The sequence below is a fragment of the Archocentrus centrarchus genome, unplaced genomic scaffold, assembly GCF_007364275.1.
Source record: "Archocentrus centrarchus isolate MPI-CPG fArcCen1 unplaced genomic scaffold, fArcCen1 scaffold_30_ctg1, whole genome shotgun sequence".
Lineage (NCBI taxonomy): Eukaryota > Metazoa > Chordata > Actinopteri > Cichliformes > Cichlidae > Archocentrus > Archocentrus centrarchus.
The window spans coordinates 3147796-3167075 of record NW_022060259.1 but is presented as its reverse complement, the minus strand read 5'-3'; the positions used below and the strand labels follow the sequence as shown (position 1 = coordinate 3167075).

The window sequence follows — 19280 nt, the reverse complement described above, 5'->3', positions numbered from 1 at the left end:
CCTCAGCAGTAACATATATGAAGGCAGCAGCTGACACAGTAACAGCGCACTGTGCAGTCTAAACTCTGCTCTGATTAATTATATGAATGTACAGCGAGTCAATCAGGATTGTGAAACGTCAGCTGCAGAGCCTCCATCATCAGAGCCCTGCCCGGTTCATTTTCCATTTTATAAACAATACTTTAGAGGTTTTCGTGAAGTCACACTGTGACAGTGACGTGCATTAGTGTGTGTGTGTCATCAGTGGCTATAAAAGGCCTTTTCTTAAAGGATAAAGTGGTGTTTGAGCCACAGTTACGACGGAGCGGCGGCTCCTTGAAATGGGACGCAGCCTTCCTGCGGCAGACAGCTAGCAGCAGGAACCGGACGCGCCAGGTTAGCCTAATAAGCTACTGAGGCGTCCGTGACAACCACCATAGAAACAGCCTTTTAAGACCGTTTTAAAAACATCCTCAGAGTTCAAACGAGCAAAAATATATGATTTGAAACAGTTACAGCTGCAGAGCTGTGGCGGCTTCTTTAAACGTTGTTTACATAGATGATCATGAATGATATGATGTAGCTAGCAGTGTAGCTAGCAGTGAATGAGGTGACGTCATTGTGTGCGCATTTCACAGCTGTCTGTCTCAGTCTGTTGTTGATATTATTCCAATTAACATGTGTTTACTTTCTCTGGACCATCTCAGGTCCACCGTTACAATTTCAGCCTACAAAATGATTTAAATATGAACACACACTCTAACATCAGTGCGCTTTATGAAGTCCAATCCTTAAAATAAATATTATGTTTGTAAACATTCATGTCTCTGAAATAAGTACAGATGTTCATGTTTGTCATTACTGTTTTATTTGTTTAGAGAATTGTGAACTTCACATTGTGTATCTAATCAGAGTCTCAGCAACCTTCAGTCAGAGACTGAGACTGGATCACAGCTTTAACCTCTGCAGAGTCACAGACAGACACAAACCTTCCAAATCACACACAAGCAGCCCAGTCTCATCATTTTTGGATGCCTCTACTGTACACTACACTGTGATCAATATATTAAAAATTATAAATGAAAAGATAACATTCACATAAAGCTGTTTGAAAGTAAAATTAATAGGTACTTTCCAATAATATTTTTAAGGATCTCTGTCAGAGACCAGACAGAGCCATGACTCTCAAGAACCAGAGACTGAAATATGGAAAGAAAAAAAAATCCCTATGAGAAATAAATGTGCAACAGTAAATATTTTGTCCAGTGGAAAATAAATGTTTTGAAACAAAAGCTTGGGATATCATCAAACCAGAAAAATAGAACTCATTTTTTTCTTTAATAACACACCTTAGCATGTAGTAATGTGACACATTTCCAAACAACAATACATAGATTTTGTTCAATGTTTTGATTGTGGCAGTGAAAACACATGTTGCTGTGTGAGTGTGACTGGCAGCCTGTGCACTGAGACCATGAAGCCCACTTCTCTGAAGCAGCTTCTTCTTCTTCTTCTTCTTGGCATCAAAACAGAGGTGGGAGAAATCTACCAAAAGGAGAAAGAACATCTGAGGTGAAACCAGTCAGGACAAATGATTAAATTATATATAGTAGTTCAATACAGCCTCTCAGGTAGCTTGTGTGGTTCAACTGTTGATTTCAGCTCACTGCTCCTGTCTGTGGACCAGTATTTTTTATGTTTGTAACCGTTTAACTTCCATCCATCCAGACCAGCAGGATCAGGTCCTCCTCTGACAGTCAGGATGTCGACCATGTCTCAGAAGCACCAGGACTTTGTTGGCGAGCTGATGGGGGACAAACCGGTGACGGCTCTGTCGGGCATCAGCGAGACTCTGGGGAAGAAGCTGGAGGAGCAGGGCTTCAACAAGGCCTACGTGGTTCTCAGTCAGTTCCTGGTCTTGAGGAAAGACAGTGAGATGTTCACCGATTGGCTTAAAGATGCCAGTGGCGCCAACTCCCGCCAGGCCGGATCCTGCGCTCAGTGCCTGAAGGAGTGGTGTGACGCCTTCCTCTGAGGCTCCGCCTCCTCCCCAAAGACCATGCCACTTCCTGGGTTTGCTCACTTCCTGCTTCTGCCTTCACAGCCGATCGCTCGGTTCTTCTGCTGCTGCTGATAAATGTTTGGGGTGGAGTTCCTGCAGGGTAACTGTGATGTCACAGTGACCTGCCAGGTGTCTGTTTACCTGTTTCATGAGTTTGTGTCACTGGAGAAAGTTTACATGAATAAAAGCTTCTCGGGGTGGCTGTAGCTCAGTAGGTAGAGCAGGTCACCTACTGATCGGAAAGTCAGCGGTTCGAATCCTGGCTACTCCGGGCTACATGCCAATGTATCCTTGGGCAAGATACTTAACCCCAAGTTGCTCTCCGACCGTTCTGTTGGAGTATGAATGCGTGTGAATGTTAGGTAATTAAAAGCACTTAGCTTCGTAAAAATGGAAGTGCTTGTATGAATGGGAGTGCATGGGTGAATGCAAACAGGTTGTATAAGCGCTTTGAGTGCTCATACTGAGTAGAAAAGCGCTATATAAGAACTAGTCCATTTACCATTCATCTATTTAACTCAGGGAGGAGAAATGTCAGGTTGGTGCAGCTGGTGAGTTTAATTCAATTCAATTTTATTTATATAGCGCCAAATCACAACAAACTGTCGCCTCAAGGCGCTTTGTATTGTGGGTAAAGACCCTACAATAATACAGAGAAACCCAACAGTCAAAATGACCCCTTATGAGCAAGCACTTGGCGACAGTGGAAAGGAAAATCTCCCTTTAACAGGAAGAAACCTCCAGCAGAACCAGGCTCAGGGAGGGGCAGTCATCTGCCGCGACCGGTTGGGCTGAGGGGAGAGAAAGACATGCTGTGGAAGAGAGCCAGAGATTAATATCAATTAATGATTAAATGCAGAGTGGAGTATAAACAAAGTAAATAAGGTGAATGAGAAACAGTGCATTATGTGAACCCCCCAGCAGACTAGGCCTATAGCAGCATAACTAAGGGATGGTTCAGGGTCACCTGATCCAGCCCTAACTATAAGCTTTATCATAAAGGAAAGTTTTAATCCTAATCTTAAAAATAGAGAGGGTGTCTGTCTCCCGAATCCAAGCTGGAAGCTGGTTCCACAGAAGAGGCGCCTGAAAGCTGAAGGCTCTGCCTCCCATTCTACTCTTAAGTATCCGAGGAACCACAAGTAAGCCAGCAGTCTGAGAGCGAAGTGCTCTGTTGGGGTGATATGGGACTATGAGGTCTTTGAGATAAGATGGTGCCTGATTATTCAAGACCTTGTAGATGAGGAGAAGAATTTTAAATTCTATTCTAGATTTAACAGGGAGCCAATGAAGAGAAGCCAATATGGGAGAAATCTGCTCTCTCTTTCTAGTCCCTGTCAGTACTCTAGCTGCAGCATTTTGGATCAGCTGAAGGCTTTTCAGGGAGCTTTTAGGACACCCTGATAATAATGAATTAAAATAATCCAGCCTAGAAGTAATAAATGCATGAATGAGCTTTTCAGCATCACTCTGAGAAAGGATGTTTCTAATTTTAGAAATATTGCGCAAATGCAAAAAAGCGGTCCTACATATTTGTTTAATATGTGCATTGAAGGACATATCCTGGTCAAAAATGACTCCAAGATTTCTCACAGTGTTACTGGAGGCCAAAGTAATGCCATCCAGAGTAAGTATCTGGTTAGACACCATGTTTCTAAGATTTGTGGGGCCGAGAACAAGAATTTCAGTTTTATCTGAATTTAGAAGCAGGAAATTAGAGGTCATCCAGGCCTTAATGTCTTTAAGACATTCCTGCAGTTTAATTAATTGATGTGTGTCATCTGGCTTCATTGATAGGTAAAGCTGAGTATCATCTGCATAACAATGAAAATTGATGCAGTGCTTTCTAATAATACTGCCTAAGGGAAGCATGTATAATGTAAATAAAATTGGTCCTAGCACAGAACCCTGTGGAACTCCATAATTAACCTTAGTGTGTGAAGAAGACTCCCCATTTACATGAACAAATTGGAGTCTGTGAGATAAATATGATTCAAACCACTGCAGTGCAGTAACTTTAATACCTATAGCAAGCTCTAATCTCTGTAATAAAATGTTATGGTCAACAGTATCAAAAGCTGCACTGAGGTCCAACAGGACAAGAACAGAGATGAGTCCACTGTCAGAGGCTGTAAGAAGATCATTGGTAACCTTCACTAATGCTGTTTCTGTACTGTGATGAATTCTGAAACCTGACTGAAACTCTTCAAATAAACCGTTCCTCTGCAGATGATCAGTTAGCTGTTTTACAACTACTCTTTCAAGAATCTTTGAGAGAGTTTAGGAGGGAGGTGCATTTGGTTCTCTGTTGTCATTATCTGAAAGATTTGGTTCACCCTGTGGCTGGGCTGTATCTGGGGTTACGTTGGACCTGTCACACTTAGCAAGTTTCCCAGGTTGGTGTTTATGGTTTAGAACTTCTAGCTCTGGAGCAGCATCTGTGGCTGTGTAGGGTCCCGTTGGTTTTTGCTGTTTCTCCAGATCTGCGTTGGAAATTAGTTTATTGATCTCAGTGCATTCCTAAACAGGCTGAACAAGGTAATATATCGTCACCCTCCTAAAAAAATGGTCAAAGACATTTTTAAAATTTTATTTTTGTCTAAATTAAATTTTCAACATTCGGTTCAGTTTTTTGTGTTTTCTGAAAAGCCTGAAAAAATAAAGTAGACCATAATTTTGGGAGGGTGACGACATGTTTCATGATTAAATAACATAACTGCTGCAGTCTGATGGTGTCAGCAAGATCTGAAGCAGTGGGTGACGAGGAAGAGGAGGAATACAAAAATTTGAAGAGATCCCTCAGTCTACAGTCAGCACAACGGCTACATTAGTGGCTGTTTGAGTTTCCTTCCATCTGCTGTGAACCTGAAGCACGGAGAACACAAAACATCTCTTCCAAATCTGGGATCTTAATTACAAATATGTTCTTATTAAACTGTCACTGGTTAGTGCAAATGGCTCACCAGGACATAGAAACCTTTGAAAGGAAATCACAGCACCTCATATACAGAGTAATGATCAGAATATCAAACTTGTAAAAGCTGTCTAACTTAGATGATGGCGTCATCCACCCCAATGCCAGGCCAGTAGGTGAACTGCAGCGGGTCCAACGAAGACGTCACCATGAGGCGAAGATGATTGAGGACCAGCCTCTCGAGGGTCTTCATTAGATGTGATGTCAGGGCTACCGGCCTGTAACTGCTAAGATCCTCTGGATGCTTGTTCTTTGGTACCGGTACTACACAGGAGGTCTTCCACAGTTGTGGCACTTTCCCCAGCTTCAGGCTCAGGTTGAACATGTATTCCATGATGGGAATGTAATACACTGTAAGTTTCAGCTCATTCTCAGGTGCTGGCAGGTTTCATGGATCCTCAGGTTTGTCACAGAGGATTAAAGGCAGCCAGACTTTGATCAGTTCATTTCAGTTTTATGTGTATAGCGCCAAATCACAACAGTCACTTCAAGGCGCTTTGTATTGCAGGTAAAGACCCTACAATAATACAGAGAAATCCCAACAGTCCAAACGACCCCCTATGAGCAGCACTGACAGTGGGAAGGAAAAACTCCTTTTTAACAGGAAGAAACCTCCATCAGAACCAGGCTCGGGGGGGAGGGGGGGGGGGGGGGGGGGGGGGGGGTCATCTGCTGAGGGGAGAGAGAGACAGGACAAAAGACACACTGTGGAAGAGAGACAGAGATTAATAATAACTAATGATTAAATGCAGAGTGGAGTATAAACAAAGTAAATAAGGTGAATGAGAAGAAACAGTGCATTATCTGAACCCCCAGCAGCCTAGGCCTATAGCAGCATAACTAAGGGATGGTTCAGGGTCACCTGATCCAGCCCTAACTATAAGCTTGATCATAAAGGAAAGTTTTAAGCCTAATCTTAAAAATAGAGAGGGTGTCTGTCTCCCGAATCCAAGCTGGAAGCTGGTTCCACAGAAGAGGGGCCTGAAAGCTGAAGGCTCTGCCTCCCATTCTACTCTTAAGTATCTGAGGAACCACAAGTAAGCCAGCAGTCTGAAGTATAAACAGACTGCTCTTTGTTTAAATAGTGAATATAAGAAACTTGCTAATATAAGGTTTGTTTACAGTGAATATAAACAAATCACGGGAACCTCCCCAGCAGTCTAGGCCTATAGCAGGCCTATAGATGCTATTGAACATGTATCCCAGGAAGGTGTGCCTGACATGGTTGAAGAGGCACCTTCAACATCTTTTATGTCCAATGAGCAGGCAAAAGACATGTGTGCTTCAGTGGTGGCAAAGTTACAGGGCAGTGGTGTTTCCAACAATGTTGTGTTGTCTGTTGTTGAAAGCATGGAGGACTAAGTCAATGAGCTTCATAAAAAAGTTAAAGAGCAAGTGATGAGTGCCGTGCCATCTGATAGTCCTTGTAGAAATGCAGTGGAAGAGGTGTTTAGCAATGTATTTGATCCCTTTAGTGAATTAAACACAAACTCTAAATGGACCAAGTATTTTACAGAAAAATGGGGTGTTGTTGAACCAGTTGAAATTAATTTGGGAGTGAGGTATGATTCAAAAAGAAACAAAATATCTGGAATATATGAGCAAGTTCCTGTAAATGACACTTTTATTTATGTACCTCTCTTTAAAACATTGGAGTTCATTTTCAAAAATGCTGAAGTTTGTGGTCAACTGAATAAAGCCTCCACTCTGGATGACTTTTATTAGGATTTTTGTGATGGCAAATATTACAAAGCTTGGATGTCTGTATTTTACATTGCGCAACTTGCCACCAAGTCTAAATTCCTCATTGATGAACATCCATCTAATTTCATTGTTTCATTCTCAAGATGCCAAAAAATATGGTATTGACAAAATTCTTGCTCCATTCATAGACGATGTTAAAGTGCTAGAACAAAGTGGGATGGAAGTGTCATTTACTGAACAACCTCTCTATGACACCATTGCACAAATAACTGGAGATAATTTAGGTTTAAACTCAATTCTTGGTTATGTTGAGTCCTTCTCTGCAAACTACTACTGTAGAATGTGTCTTACTGACAAAGTCTCTGCTCAAACGGTCTTCAGTGAAGATGATCCACGACTTAAGTTACGTACCAAAATTACCAATGAAGAGCACTACAAATATCTCGTGGACAATCCAAGGGAAAATTCATGTTTTGGGATCAAACGCAACAGCATCCTTAACTCCTTGTGTTATTTCAACATATCAGATAATTTTGTGTTGGATATCATGCACAACATCTTGGAGGGTGTGGCACAATATGAAGTTAAGTTGTTGTTTGAATATTTAAATGAGAACTTTATTTCTACTGAAACCATACTTCAATGTGTTTATGCATTTAACTATGGCTTCATGAATAAAAAGAACCGTCCAACTCGCATAAACTTGTTTTGTACTGGTATTGGGCTCAACGCCAGTCAAACATTGTGCCTCATTCGGAACATTCCTCTGATTTTTGGTGATGTTGTACCAGAGGGTGACAGGCACTGGCATTTGCTCTTGCTTTTGTTACACATCGTAAATATTGTGTTTTCCCAGTGTGTTACATATGGCATGACTGTATTTTTAAAACATCTTATTGAAGAGCATCACAAGCTGTTTGTGGACTTGTACCCACAAAATAATTTGATACCTAAACATCACTTTATGATACACTATCCTGAGTGTATTCGCCAAATTGGACCCTTGGTACATGTTTGGAGTATGAGGTATGAAGCCAAACACAAATTCTTTAAGGACAGCATAAAAAATTTCAAGAACATAACTAAATCCCTTGCAAAGAAACACCAGATTGCTGTTGCTTATCACTGGGAATCTTTGTCAATAAAAGGCATTGAGTCTGGTCCTGTCAAATCCAAAACTTTGACTACTGTAGAACATGGTAACTTAATTTCAGAGCATTTTCATATTGAGATGTCAAGTGAAATGTATTTCACAACTTGGGTCAAACATAATGGGATTGAATTTCACAGTGGTCTTGTTGTTTGCACAGATTTTGTCAATGAGCTGCCTGTTTTCAGTAAGATTCTGTTTGTATTTTTGAGAGATGGTATTTATTTTATGGTATCTGAGATGGAGACGACATTTGTGGAACATTTTCATGCTTTTCATGTTGTTGACCAAATGCACAAGGTTTCAATTGTTAGACCTTGTGATTTAAGACACTTTAAGCCCTTTGACATTCAAATGTCTTATGGAAGAGATTCTCTTTCGTATGTTGTGCCTGATGGCTGTATTGTTTAGGGTAAGCAAGTTTTTTGCCCCAGCTATATTCTTTGCTGAGCTTATGTGGAAATATTAAAAAAAAAAAAAAAAAAAAAAAAAGTGAAATGGGAGTTCTGTGTGATCTTTTCCTCTAGATTGTGAAACAGTTGCACTAATGGATTCAGACTAATTTTAGGGTATGTTGTCCTTTTATATTTACAATTAGTAGTGTTCTTTTGTAAAATTAACACTAAAGGAAAGTAAAAAGTAACACTCCCAGTGTTGACCTTTTATTCTACCACAGTGCCCAATCTGTGTGATTTTAACACTAATTTAGTGTAGTTTTAAAACTCTTCTGGTGTTAATATTATACACCACAAAAACATAGTTTTTAACACTAATGGGTGTTATAATTTTGACTCTTTTAAAAGTGTTAATTTAACACTGCATTAGTGGTTACCATATATGCAAGAGTGTTAATTTTAACTCGGATAGTGTTAAATTTGCACTTTCAAATTTGCTGTGTGTCCTTTGCTGACCGGGCCACATATATATATATATATATATATATATATATATATATGTTATGGAATGCCATTTAGGAAATATTATATATATATATTAAAATGAGAGTCTGAATATATTGAATGAAACTTGAATATATTGAATGAAAGTCTGAATATATTGAATGAAAGTCTGAATATATGGAATCATGTCTGAATATATTGAATGAAAGTCTGAATATATGGAATCATGTCTGAATATATGGAATGATGTTTGAATATATTGAATGATGTTTGAATATATTGAATGAAAGTCTGAATATATGGAATGATGTCTGAATATATTGAATGAAAGTCTGAATATATGGAATGATGTCTGAATATATTGAATGATGTCTGAATATATTGAATGAAAGTCTGAATATATGGAATGATGTCTGAATATATTGAATGAAAGTCTGAATATATGGAATGATGTCTGAATATATTGAATGATGTCTGAATATATTGAATGAAAGTCTGAATATATGGAATGATGTCTGAATATATTGAATGAAAGTCTGAATATATGGAATGATGTCTGAATATATTGAATGAAAGTCTGAATATATGGAATGATGTTTGAATATATTGAATGGAACTTGAATATATTGAATGAAAATCTTAATTTACTGACTGAAAAACCTCATGTGTAACAGGTCTCTCTGAATTCCCAGCCTTTACAAAATGGCAGCAGGTCAGATATTTCACTACTTTGTAGAGCTTGACAACTGTCTGGCGACAGCTGGTCACATCACAAGCAGTACACAGAATTTGGAGTCTATATCGCGTCACCTTGAAGATCATATTTCCATTATTAGAAGTTTCCTAGGACTTATGAGCAATAATGTTCAACAAAATGTTGCTGAGAGAAGATTATGTATAATTCTTGAAGGAATTTATGACTCATTGATGGAGCTATCAACTGAGATAACAGTTCGAGTAGAAGCTGAAGCACATGGTATGGGGACAGCATACCATTCAACATCACAAAGAGGAAGGCCAAGGTAAGTAATGAAAAAAATAATCACATAACATTTGTGCACTTGATACAATCAAAGAAAATGTATTCACACATTTAAATCAACATATTTGCTATTTTGTTTCTTACTTTTTTAGGTACAACATACCAGCTGCTCAGCTGACTGACATGAGAGACTTAGGGTTTAGCTGGATGGCTATATCTCGAATGTTGTCAGTAAGCGTTCGTACACTGTATAACCACAGGATACAACTAGGTTTAGTGGACTATGGAAGTTTTATCAACATTTCAAATGCTGACCTTGATCATCTCATTGCTGAGATTCTCACACAAACTCCTGGCTCAGGAGAGTCCTACATTACTGGTAGTTTGAGGGGGAGAAGGATCAGAGTTCAGCGGTGGCGGGTGCGAGAGCGTTTAAGAATAGTTGATCCAGTGGGAAGAGCCTTGAGAGGACGGAGGGCAATTCAGAGGAGGGTCTACAATGTCACTGTCCCAAATCAAGTGTGGTATGTGTTGTTGTTTGTGTTTGTTTGTTTATTTGATTAATGTTAGTTAATACTCCCAAGCTCATCAAGATTAATGTAATTATTTTAGATGATCAAAATAATATGAAATAATAATCACACTACTGTGTAAGATGTAAACAAAAAATATTTCATATAAAATTTATATTGAAATGGGAATTTAAAAAAATTTACATCTCTAGGTTGCAATAGGCTACTTGATAAAAGAGGCAGCATGTCAAATTCATAAACCTTTATTTTGATGCACATCCAGTGTCATCATAATAATCTATTTCTTCTTATTCCAGGCATATTGACACAAACCACAAGTTAAATCCATGGGGATTTGTGTTTCATGGAGGAGTTGATGGCTACAGTTGCTGCATTACCTACCTCAGATGTTGCACAGACAACAGAGCATCAACTGCTCTGCAACTTTTCCAGAGTGGTGTTGATATCTTTGGACTCCCACATCATGTCAGGAGTGATGCTGGCAGTGAGAATATGGATATTGCACGGTTTATGATTGAACAGCGTGGGCCAAACAGAGGAAGCTTTATGGTTGGGCGTAGTGTTCACAATCAAAGAATTGAAAGATTGTGGGGAGAACTAAACAGAGTTGTTTCAGCATACTTTAAAAACCTTTTCCTCTTTATGGAAAATGTTGAAATTTTAGATAGCACTGACCCACTTCATATTAGGGCTCTTCACCATGTATACCTTCCAAGAATTAACAGATCTGTGGATGAATTTGTAAATCAGTGGAATCACCACAGCTTAAGGACAATGGAAAATAGGTCCCCCCTACAGCTGTGGACAGTTGGAATGTTGCAACTTCCTCAGCATCAAAGACCGCTGAGTCACGTGGATGTGAGACATCTTCCTTATGATCACCAGCAGCTGACTCCTGGCTTGAGGCAGATCAATCCCTTGAGTGACGATGGAAATCATGGCATTGAACTTTTTTTGACAGCATGTCGCATACTTCAACTAAGTTATTAGTTTGTGTACTTATTACCATTCATAATATAAAGTTGTGAATTGTCACAACATTGAGAAGATCCCAAAACCCCAAGATTATTACTAAGTAAAAAGTTGATGACCAGTTTAATCTTCAGTTTTGCCTTTTAAATTACAAAAATTGATTATGTTTAAATGTTTTCTTGTATGAGGAACTGTTGTTGCACCATACAAAAACTTAGTGTATGTTACATATTGTATCATAATGTACTAATTCTTCTGTTAATAAAGGATGAAACTGAATCTTTTACGAAATATGAATCTCTTATACATTTTATTAACTATCAAACAGAAAAAGACATTTTTATCTCTTCTATGGAATCTTTGACAACAGACACAAAAATGGCAAAAAGTCCATACAAATTCAGAACACAGAAAACTTTGTTAGAAAGGCATTAGTACCCTATAGTATAGGGCTGGGCAACAATGAGATTAAAAAAAAAAAAAAAGCAATGAAAATACCCCTGTGTAGAAGACAACTGGCTGTGAGTAATTTGTTTACTCATACACCTTGTAGTTGTATAACTACTTTTAACATAACCAATGCCAACCATATCTTTGCCAAATTTATGGACAATGGGTACTTTGACGGTGGTGCAGGAACTACCTGGTTATAGAAACAGTGAGATGAGACTGTCAGTCCCACTTTTAATGTATAGGATTACTGTTTTGAGTGGGCATTTTCATAAAAAAAATACCTTACTTTTTCAAAGCTTAAACAAGATGTTTTTAAAACTTACAGCTAACCAGTGAGTTAAACTGAAAATGAAAATCAATATGAATCACTGATTAAAACAAGGTCAAAACAGGACACTGAAATAAAGCTACCTTACCAGAACATATTTGAAAATGTGCTCTAGGAATTATAAAATGCCAACTCCGTCAACAACCACATCTAGCCAAAGTATTTAAAATGCAAGCCAACATATTGGAAACACAAGAACATGGCTTATAAACCTGTATGGCATGGATTATAGTTTCTCTCTGCATCCAGTGCTTTTTTAGCACTGCTAAAAGGTTAACGTATCTGAAATAGTGCAACACAGGCTGAAAATGTGCTGCAGAAGCAACAGTGAGGTTCTAACATTTTCTCTTGCTGCCTGCAGGGCTGTTAAATAATCTAATGTTACTAATCTAATGATCTAATGTCATATCCCACCCATATATAGGCAGGAAAACTGATTAACTACAATGCAAAAACAAGTGCCTGACATTTATTGACTGCAACAAGATAAAAGAAAATGCATATGCAAAACAAACCAAAAAAAAAAAACCTCTTATCATGATTACAACCCTTGAGAATACACATCATGCTCGTCCAAATCCTGGTGAATTCCGTATTGCAAAATCCATGTCTGATTTGAATGAGCTGTATACTGCATGAACTGGTATACGAAGAATAATTTCACAAGTGTTGGCAACTGGAAATTTGCAGTTTGTGATAAACTCAAGGCTTGGCTTTGGAGAGAAACCCAGTGCCGGAATGCTGTCACATCCAGTGCAGAAAACAAGGATATCTTCCAGAGAGACATCGTTTTCAACTGTAAAATAGAAAAAAATACATAATCACAATGAGATGATAACTAGGATTATTGGTATTTTGGTACAGTAAAATACCAGAAAATTTATGCAAAATAATGTAAAGAAGGAGCGGTTAGGCATTATATAAAATATTACATATATTGGAAATTAAGTAATTTGAATGCCACATATAAAGCATCAGCATTCAATCTATACAGTTAAACTATAATATCAAAGAAAGGAGTTGTGAAGAAGACAATAAATTAAACTCAGGTGGAGGCAGAAAGAGCCAATTACTGGTACTCAGTAGCCATAATAATGAAGGCAATCCTTTTAATTATATGACCCTGCAGAAAATTGAGAATTTTGATTTAACGGTAAATGGACTAGCTCTTATATAGCGCTTTTCTACTCAGTCTTAGCACTCAAAGCGCTTATACAACACGTGTGCATTTACCCATGCACACCCATTCATACAAGCACTTCCATGATTAATTAAGCTAAGTGCTTTTTATTATCTAACATTCACACACATTCATACTCCGACAGGATGTTCGGAGAGCAACTTGAGGTTAAGTATCTTGCCCAAGGATACATTGGCATGTAGCCTGGAGTAGCCAGGAATCAAATCGCTGACCTTCTAATCAGTAGGTGACCCGCTCTACCTACTGAGCTACAGCCACTCTCCTTCCTCCCAGTGACTGATTTAATGTCAAACACTTACATTCAGCCTCCTGAAGATAGTCTTGCCAGAAAGCCAGGGTTCGGCACTCGTCTTGGAATGCATTACTTCCTCGCTCGGAGTGAATGATCTTGAAAAGATTCTCCATATCAGTCGCTTTCAGAGCTTTTCCAGCTTTCACGAAAAGGCACTTCATCTGAAGAGGATATTTCTGTAGAGCATCTAGGACACCTAGAGACCTCAAGCCATCTCTGAACCTAGCCAAAATTGAACAAAGTGTAATTGTAGTTTATGTGTACTGTACAGTTGACCCACTTATTTTTCATTAAATTTACAGATTAAAACACATGCCTACATCAACATGAATAAAATGTTAATATTCATAGATAATGAGCTTTAAAGATATACAAGGTCATATACATGAATATATATTTACACTTTCTGTTCTGTTAAGACCTGTACCAGTGTGAGACTGTTTTTACTTGTGGCTTTAACTCAAATGTTAATACTATTACTGTACAGACCTGCATCACTGAACGAAGATATGTTAGGATAATACTGAACAGGTTAAAAGAAAGGATAAAATGAACATCCATCCATCTTCTTCCACTTATCAAACTGAGGGTTGCTGGGGGCTGAAGCCTATCCCAGCTACCATAGGGCAAAAGGTGGGGTACAACCTGGACAGTTCACCAGAACACATTTTTTTAAAAATATATAAAGTCAGAAAAATAAAGCCTCCCCACACAGAGTTGGGGAGGCTTTATTTTTCTGACCATTATGGTATGTGTTTAAACATACCTTTCAAAAGGTGCACGGGTTCGCTGGAGGACATACCAGTGAGCCAAATCCAAAGCAGTTTCTTGTTTGTTTTCCAGTGTTATGCAAACATTGTGACCAGCAAGACTGATCAAGCTGCCTGCCTGTGCAACTGCAACCTGCAGTTGTGATTTTGTGTCAGCTTCTAAGATCTAAAAAACACATCAGGAAATAAAAATAGTAAATATTTGATTATATTTTTTGGAAGAACACGCACAACTATTAGCTTCAGTTTGTAAGTATTATATTAAGTCTTTAAAACCCCACAATGCATCAGGAGTTGAAAAACTGAAGCTGGAAAAACAAGCGCATTCATTAAATTCTGAAATTTATGAACAAACCCTATGTAATGTACATTTCTAATTGGGAAAAAAGCACACCTGAGAACTGTGTTAAATGTAACAACCAATGAGGGCACTAATACCACCACCATAACCTGCCACACAGAATTGTGTCTCTAGGTATTATTTATGGCTTCGTAAATGCCAAAAGACATATTTTTAATTTCATCATTCTTGTAGCCCTTAATAAGGTTTTTACCAGAGAGTTGCAGGACTTTTAATTGTAGTGAAAAATTAGTCTAAAATTAGTAATATGTGTAAATTTTCAAAATACTCAGCAACATAAGGGAAATATGCTCACCGATTGCACCTGTGACCTTGTTTCTTCATCAGTAATATGGTCAGTGTTGACTTTGATGTTGTCTGGACCCTTTTGAAGACACTCATACAAGAGTTCAGATAAGAAACATGGACTCTGTCCTCCATGGGCAATTGACATTGCCATGATCTGGCCAGCGCAGAAGTATCCATTGTCTTTCATTGCTGTTAATAAATAAAATGAAACATCTGTCAAAAGCTTGCATGACTGTTTGTTGTTACATTACCACCATATTATTGTTTTTTACTAGCAGTTAGCAAATTTTCTTTCTGGAAAAATTATTGTCCATATTGTTAGATCTGCAAGTGTTTGGACAGTGACAAAATTACTGTAATTTTGCTTCAGAATGCCACCATGGTGGATTTTAAATCAAACAATCAGATGGGACTGAAGTACATACTGTGAAGGGATTTTGTAAAAATTTTGCATTAACTGTTTAGGAATTACAGTCCATCATCTTTAGAGGCACAAAGGTAAATGGACAAGCTAACACTATTTTAAATATGTGTGTTATTTTTAATGCAAGGATGGAAATCCTTTGCAGTCAATAACCGTATGAATTCTAGGACCCATGGGCATGGTCAAATGCTGCATTTCATCCATTGACATTCTTTGCTAGGTCTTTACTGCAGCTGCCTTCAGTTGCTGCTTGTAACCTGAATAGTAACTGAAAAGGATGCTCTGTTAGACTGAGATTGGCTGCTGAAACTCTTGGGTTGCATTTGCAATATACTTTGAATCAATATTCATCTGCACTGTGAAGCTATGTCACTGTACACTTCACAATGCATCCTGCTACTTCCATCAGCACTCACATCATGAATAGACACTAGTGGCCCTACTAGTGGTTCTACTGGCAGCCATACATGCCCTTGGCATAACACTGCCTCCACCATGTATGACAGATAATGCCACACATGGTGCTATCAGCTTCACATCATGAGCTGTTTATCTCATTTTTCCCTTTATCATTCTGGTTCAACTTCATATTAGTTTCATCTGTTCACAGTTTTTTTCAGAACTGTGCAGGCTCTTTTAGATGTTTCTTGGCAAAGTCCTTGTTCTTGACTGTAGCTAGTAGTTTAAACCCTGTTTCCATTCATGAAGGCATTTCTTGATTGTCAACTGACTGTTTAACAGTCATTTGTCCAAATATTTTTGAGCCTCTAAAAATGAGGGAGTATGTCTAAAAATGTCCATAATTTATAAATTTGCAGTATTTTTGTCAAATTTTGAATTAAAGCTGATGGTCTGCACTTCAGTCACATATTGATTGTGTAAATTAAAATGCTTTGTGGTGGGGAAAAGATTGTGTCACTGGCAAAAAAAAATATAGGTTTAGTTTTATAAAACCCAGAAATCTTACATTTAATCACAAACAATTTATGTACAATGTATTGATCCAAAATAAATCCAGTAGGAACAATTAACTAAACCATAAATACCTTTGGAATTGCACGTAAGGACTTTAGCATTAGGTGGACCTTCAAAAATGCCAATTTTGTCCTTGACTTCATCAAGGCAAAGTCGGAAGAACTCCCGAGTAGGTCCTCCATTGTCAACAGCACCCTCAGATATTCCATAGTCATCAGTAAACTTGACATCTATCTTCTTCTCAGGTGAAAAATTGGATCTGCCCATGGCTCTGGATGCTCCATCCCACACATTTCGTCTTATGATATTGAAGCGTACAGTGCTGTCATTATTTACTCTAGAGACAATCTGCGCCATGATACTCTCTAAGCTCATCGGTAGGTCACTAAAACAATAAAAAACAAAACAGTAGAACAATAACATTTACTTTTTATCTTGCATTTCCAGATATAGCCAACAATTAAACACTGACAGCAATCCTCCATTTAAAAAAAGTAAACAATAAACCAAAATGTCAATGAAAAATATATAATTAATATGAAATTTGAAGAATCAACCTTCAAATGACTACAAAAATGACTGGATGCCATAAAAGGATATTGTGTATACATAAATGTAAAATATATTATTTTGGTTGCAGGTTGACTATTCAAGTTTATACAAAACAAGACACCAAGTGACTCCTATTCAGAATTACACTTCAAATGCTACAATTTATATAATATGCTGTACTGACCTCTCAATTGCACTTGAATCTAGAGACCTTGAAATGGCTTCTTGGAGGTCAGGGTCATCAGACAGGTATTCTTCCTCAAACAGGCCAAGATATGTACTGTAAAACCAGAATTTTGTATAAACAACATAAATTACATATACATGAAGCTGATATAATTACATTACTACAAGACTTTGAACTTCATTGATGGTTTATTAACCTGAATGCTATGCAATGTATTTCAAGTAAGCTGAAATTAAGAACAAAATAATCAACACTTGAAAGTAGTCTAATTTTTTTTAAAAAGGCCAATTTTATATACGCTACTGTACAAAATTCTTAAGACACCCTTCATTTCTTTAAATTATACTTCGAAGGAGACTTGTAATTTTTTAAAGTGGTCTTGGGAACAGTCGTTCTCCAGGCTTTCATCCTTCAACAGGTCTTACAGAGTGATGAATCAAAATCTGATATTTTTGGTTCAAATTGTCAATATGTATGGAGGAGGTAGAGAAGCGAGGTACAACAGCGAGTGTCAAGAGTTATCTTTAACAACTAAAGCAGGCTCTGTCATAGTTTGGAGCTGCATTTCATTCAGTGGTGTTGGACATCTGGTCAAAATTGATGGAACTATGAACAGAAAAGTAACATCAGATTTTGATCTATCATGCAAGACCATCTGGAAAGTATCTGATTGGCAAAAGCTTAATTTTGCAGTTATTCATTTTTCATGACAATGATCCCAAACACACTGCCAGTGCAGTAACAGCATACCTGGACAGAAAAAACACAATGGATTGGCCTCCTAAGAGCCCAGACTTTAATATTATTGAAGCAGTGTGGGATCAGCGTGAAAGAGCACAGAAAAGGCAGGAACATTCGAAGAAAAGCTTTGAATATCCTTCAAGAAGTCTGGAGAACTATTCCTGAAGACTGCTTAAAGAGATTACAAGAAAGCTGCCTAAAAGAGCTCAAGCTGTGCTGAAGAATAAAGTTTTTCATACCACATACTGACCTTTAAGCTCATTAGAACTGTACATTTTTTGCTCTTGCTTAAAATATTATATTTACATGTATGTTTGTACACGTTTCAATAAATTACTGCACCTATTTCCTATTTTCACAACAAAATATACAAAAAGGAACAGTGGATTGTGACTTTCGCACAAAATGCAGCTCAAAAAACCATTAAAAATACAAACAAAAGATAGACCTGTAGGATGTGCTGGATAAACTGGGTTGGGTGGGAGCATTAGACACACTGGAGGTGTTGTTAGCAGAGAAGACATGTGTGTCACCAGTAACATTGGCAGAGGAACCAACTGAGAAGCCATGTGAGTTGCCACTGGCAATGACAGATGTTCCACTAAAGAAAGGCTCATTCTCATCAAAAGTGACAACAGCAGGATCAGTGGACATTGTGAGAGTGTCGGCAGAGATGGAAGGGTCAACAGTACAAATATCTTGCGTAGCACCACACCAGATAACATCATCACCAGACATGGACTGTGTCTTAACAGTGTGTCTTTCAGCTGTAAGAACAAAAAGAACAGTGGTTTACTTTTTCAATAAAATTTCATTTTTACAATATGAGCACCAAGACACATATTGAGCTTGAACTTTTCATCTATTTTGTAACAGATTAAAATTTTTTTCCCCACTAAAAATCTTAAAATCAATTTGAATACCATTTTTAGGAAGACTGGATATTTAACTAAAGATTATACTAAATAACGGAAATTCAACCAACTTGACTTCATGTTTATTTGTATCTGATTTTACAGAAGAATATTTACCACATTTGTCAGAGTCCGATGTTTCTGTAAAATCATGCCCGCTTGTACTCTCTTCATCAGAATTTGGCTGTCAATTAAGATAGATAACAAAAAACTTCACTTGCACTATACTAACAACAAAATGGCATCATAAACTTTAATATTGTGAGAAAACATACTACCAGTGATAGTGTTTAAAGGCAGTTGTTGTCTTTCTCACTACCATTTCATGAACATGCATTACATTTCTTAAAATGCTCAACATTACTTACAGATTCTTTGTCCTCACTTAAAATGACCTTGTCAGGTCTGACATAAACAGACTTTTGATGAAACAGTTTTTTCAAAAGGTGTCCATTCAAAGTCTGTTTGGAAGTAAGTGATGGCTCAACTAGTTTGGTATGGCATGGCAGCAAGATTTGTAGCCTAGGGGGGGAAGAAAA

At 37.8% G+C, this 19280-nt stretch overlaps 2 protein-coding genes across 2 annotated transcripts; one reads left to right on the top strand and one right to left on the bottom strand.

Annotated features, from left to right (window-relative positions):
• The first annotated feature begins 1708 nt into the window (after positions 1 to 1708).
• Positions 1709 to 2059, top strand: LOC115776316 (barrier-to-autointegration factor-like protein). Its single transcript, XM_030723940.1, has one exon. The coding sequence runs from the start codon at positions 1742 to 1744 to the stop codon at positions 2012 to 2014; it is 273 nt and encodes a 90-aa protein (XP_030579800.1). The 5' UTR covers positions 1709 to 1741; the 3' UTR covers positions 2015 to 2059.
• A 9573-nt stretch (positions 2060 to 11632) lies between these two features.
• Positions 11633 to 19005, bottom strand: LOC115776315 (G2/M phase-specific E3 ubiquitin-protein ligase-like). The gene is made up of 8 exons (XM_030723939.1): positions 18859 to 19005; positions 18276 to 18594; positions 17084 to 17179; positions 16419 to 16732; positions 14956 to 15137; positions 14296 to 14465; positions 13537 to 13751; positions 11633 to 12832 (listed from the first exon to the last, which is right to left on the bottom strand). Exons 2-8 carry the CDS (start codon positions 18563 to 18565, stop codon positions 12600 to 12602), a joined length of 1500 nt encoding a protein of 499 aa, XP_030579799.1. The 5' UTR covers positions 18566 to 18594; positions 18859 to 19005; the 3' UTR covers positions 11633 to 12599.
• Between the last annotated feature and the right edge of the window lie 275 nt (positions 19006 to 19280).

Bases quoted from the DNA above. Each gene is read 5' to 3' on its own strand.
- LOC115776316 (XM_030723940.1), top strand. From the start codon at position 1,742: ATGTCGACCATGTCTCAGAAGCACCAGGACTTTGTTGGCGAGCTGATG.
- LOC115776315 (XM_030723939.1), bottom strand. From the start codon at position 18,565: ATGTCTGGTGATGATGTTATCTGGTGTGGTGCTACGCAAGATATTTGT. The intron at 16,733-17,083 runs GTCAGTACAGCA...TTATTGTTTTAG, and splicing joins GATTCAAGTGCAATTGAGAG to TGACCTACCGATGAGCTTAG. The intron at 13,752-14,295 runs GTATGTTTAAAC...AATTTTGGCTAG, and splicing joins ACCCGTGCACCTTTTGAAAG to GTTCAGAGATGGCTTGAGGT.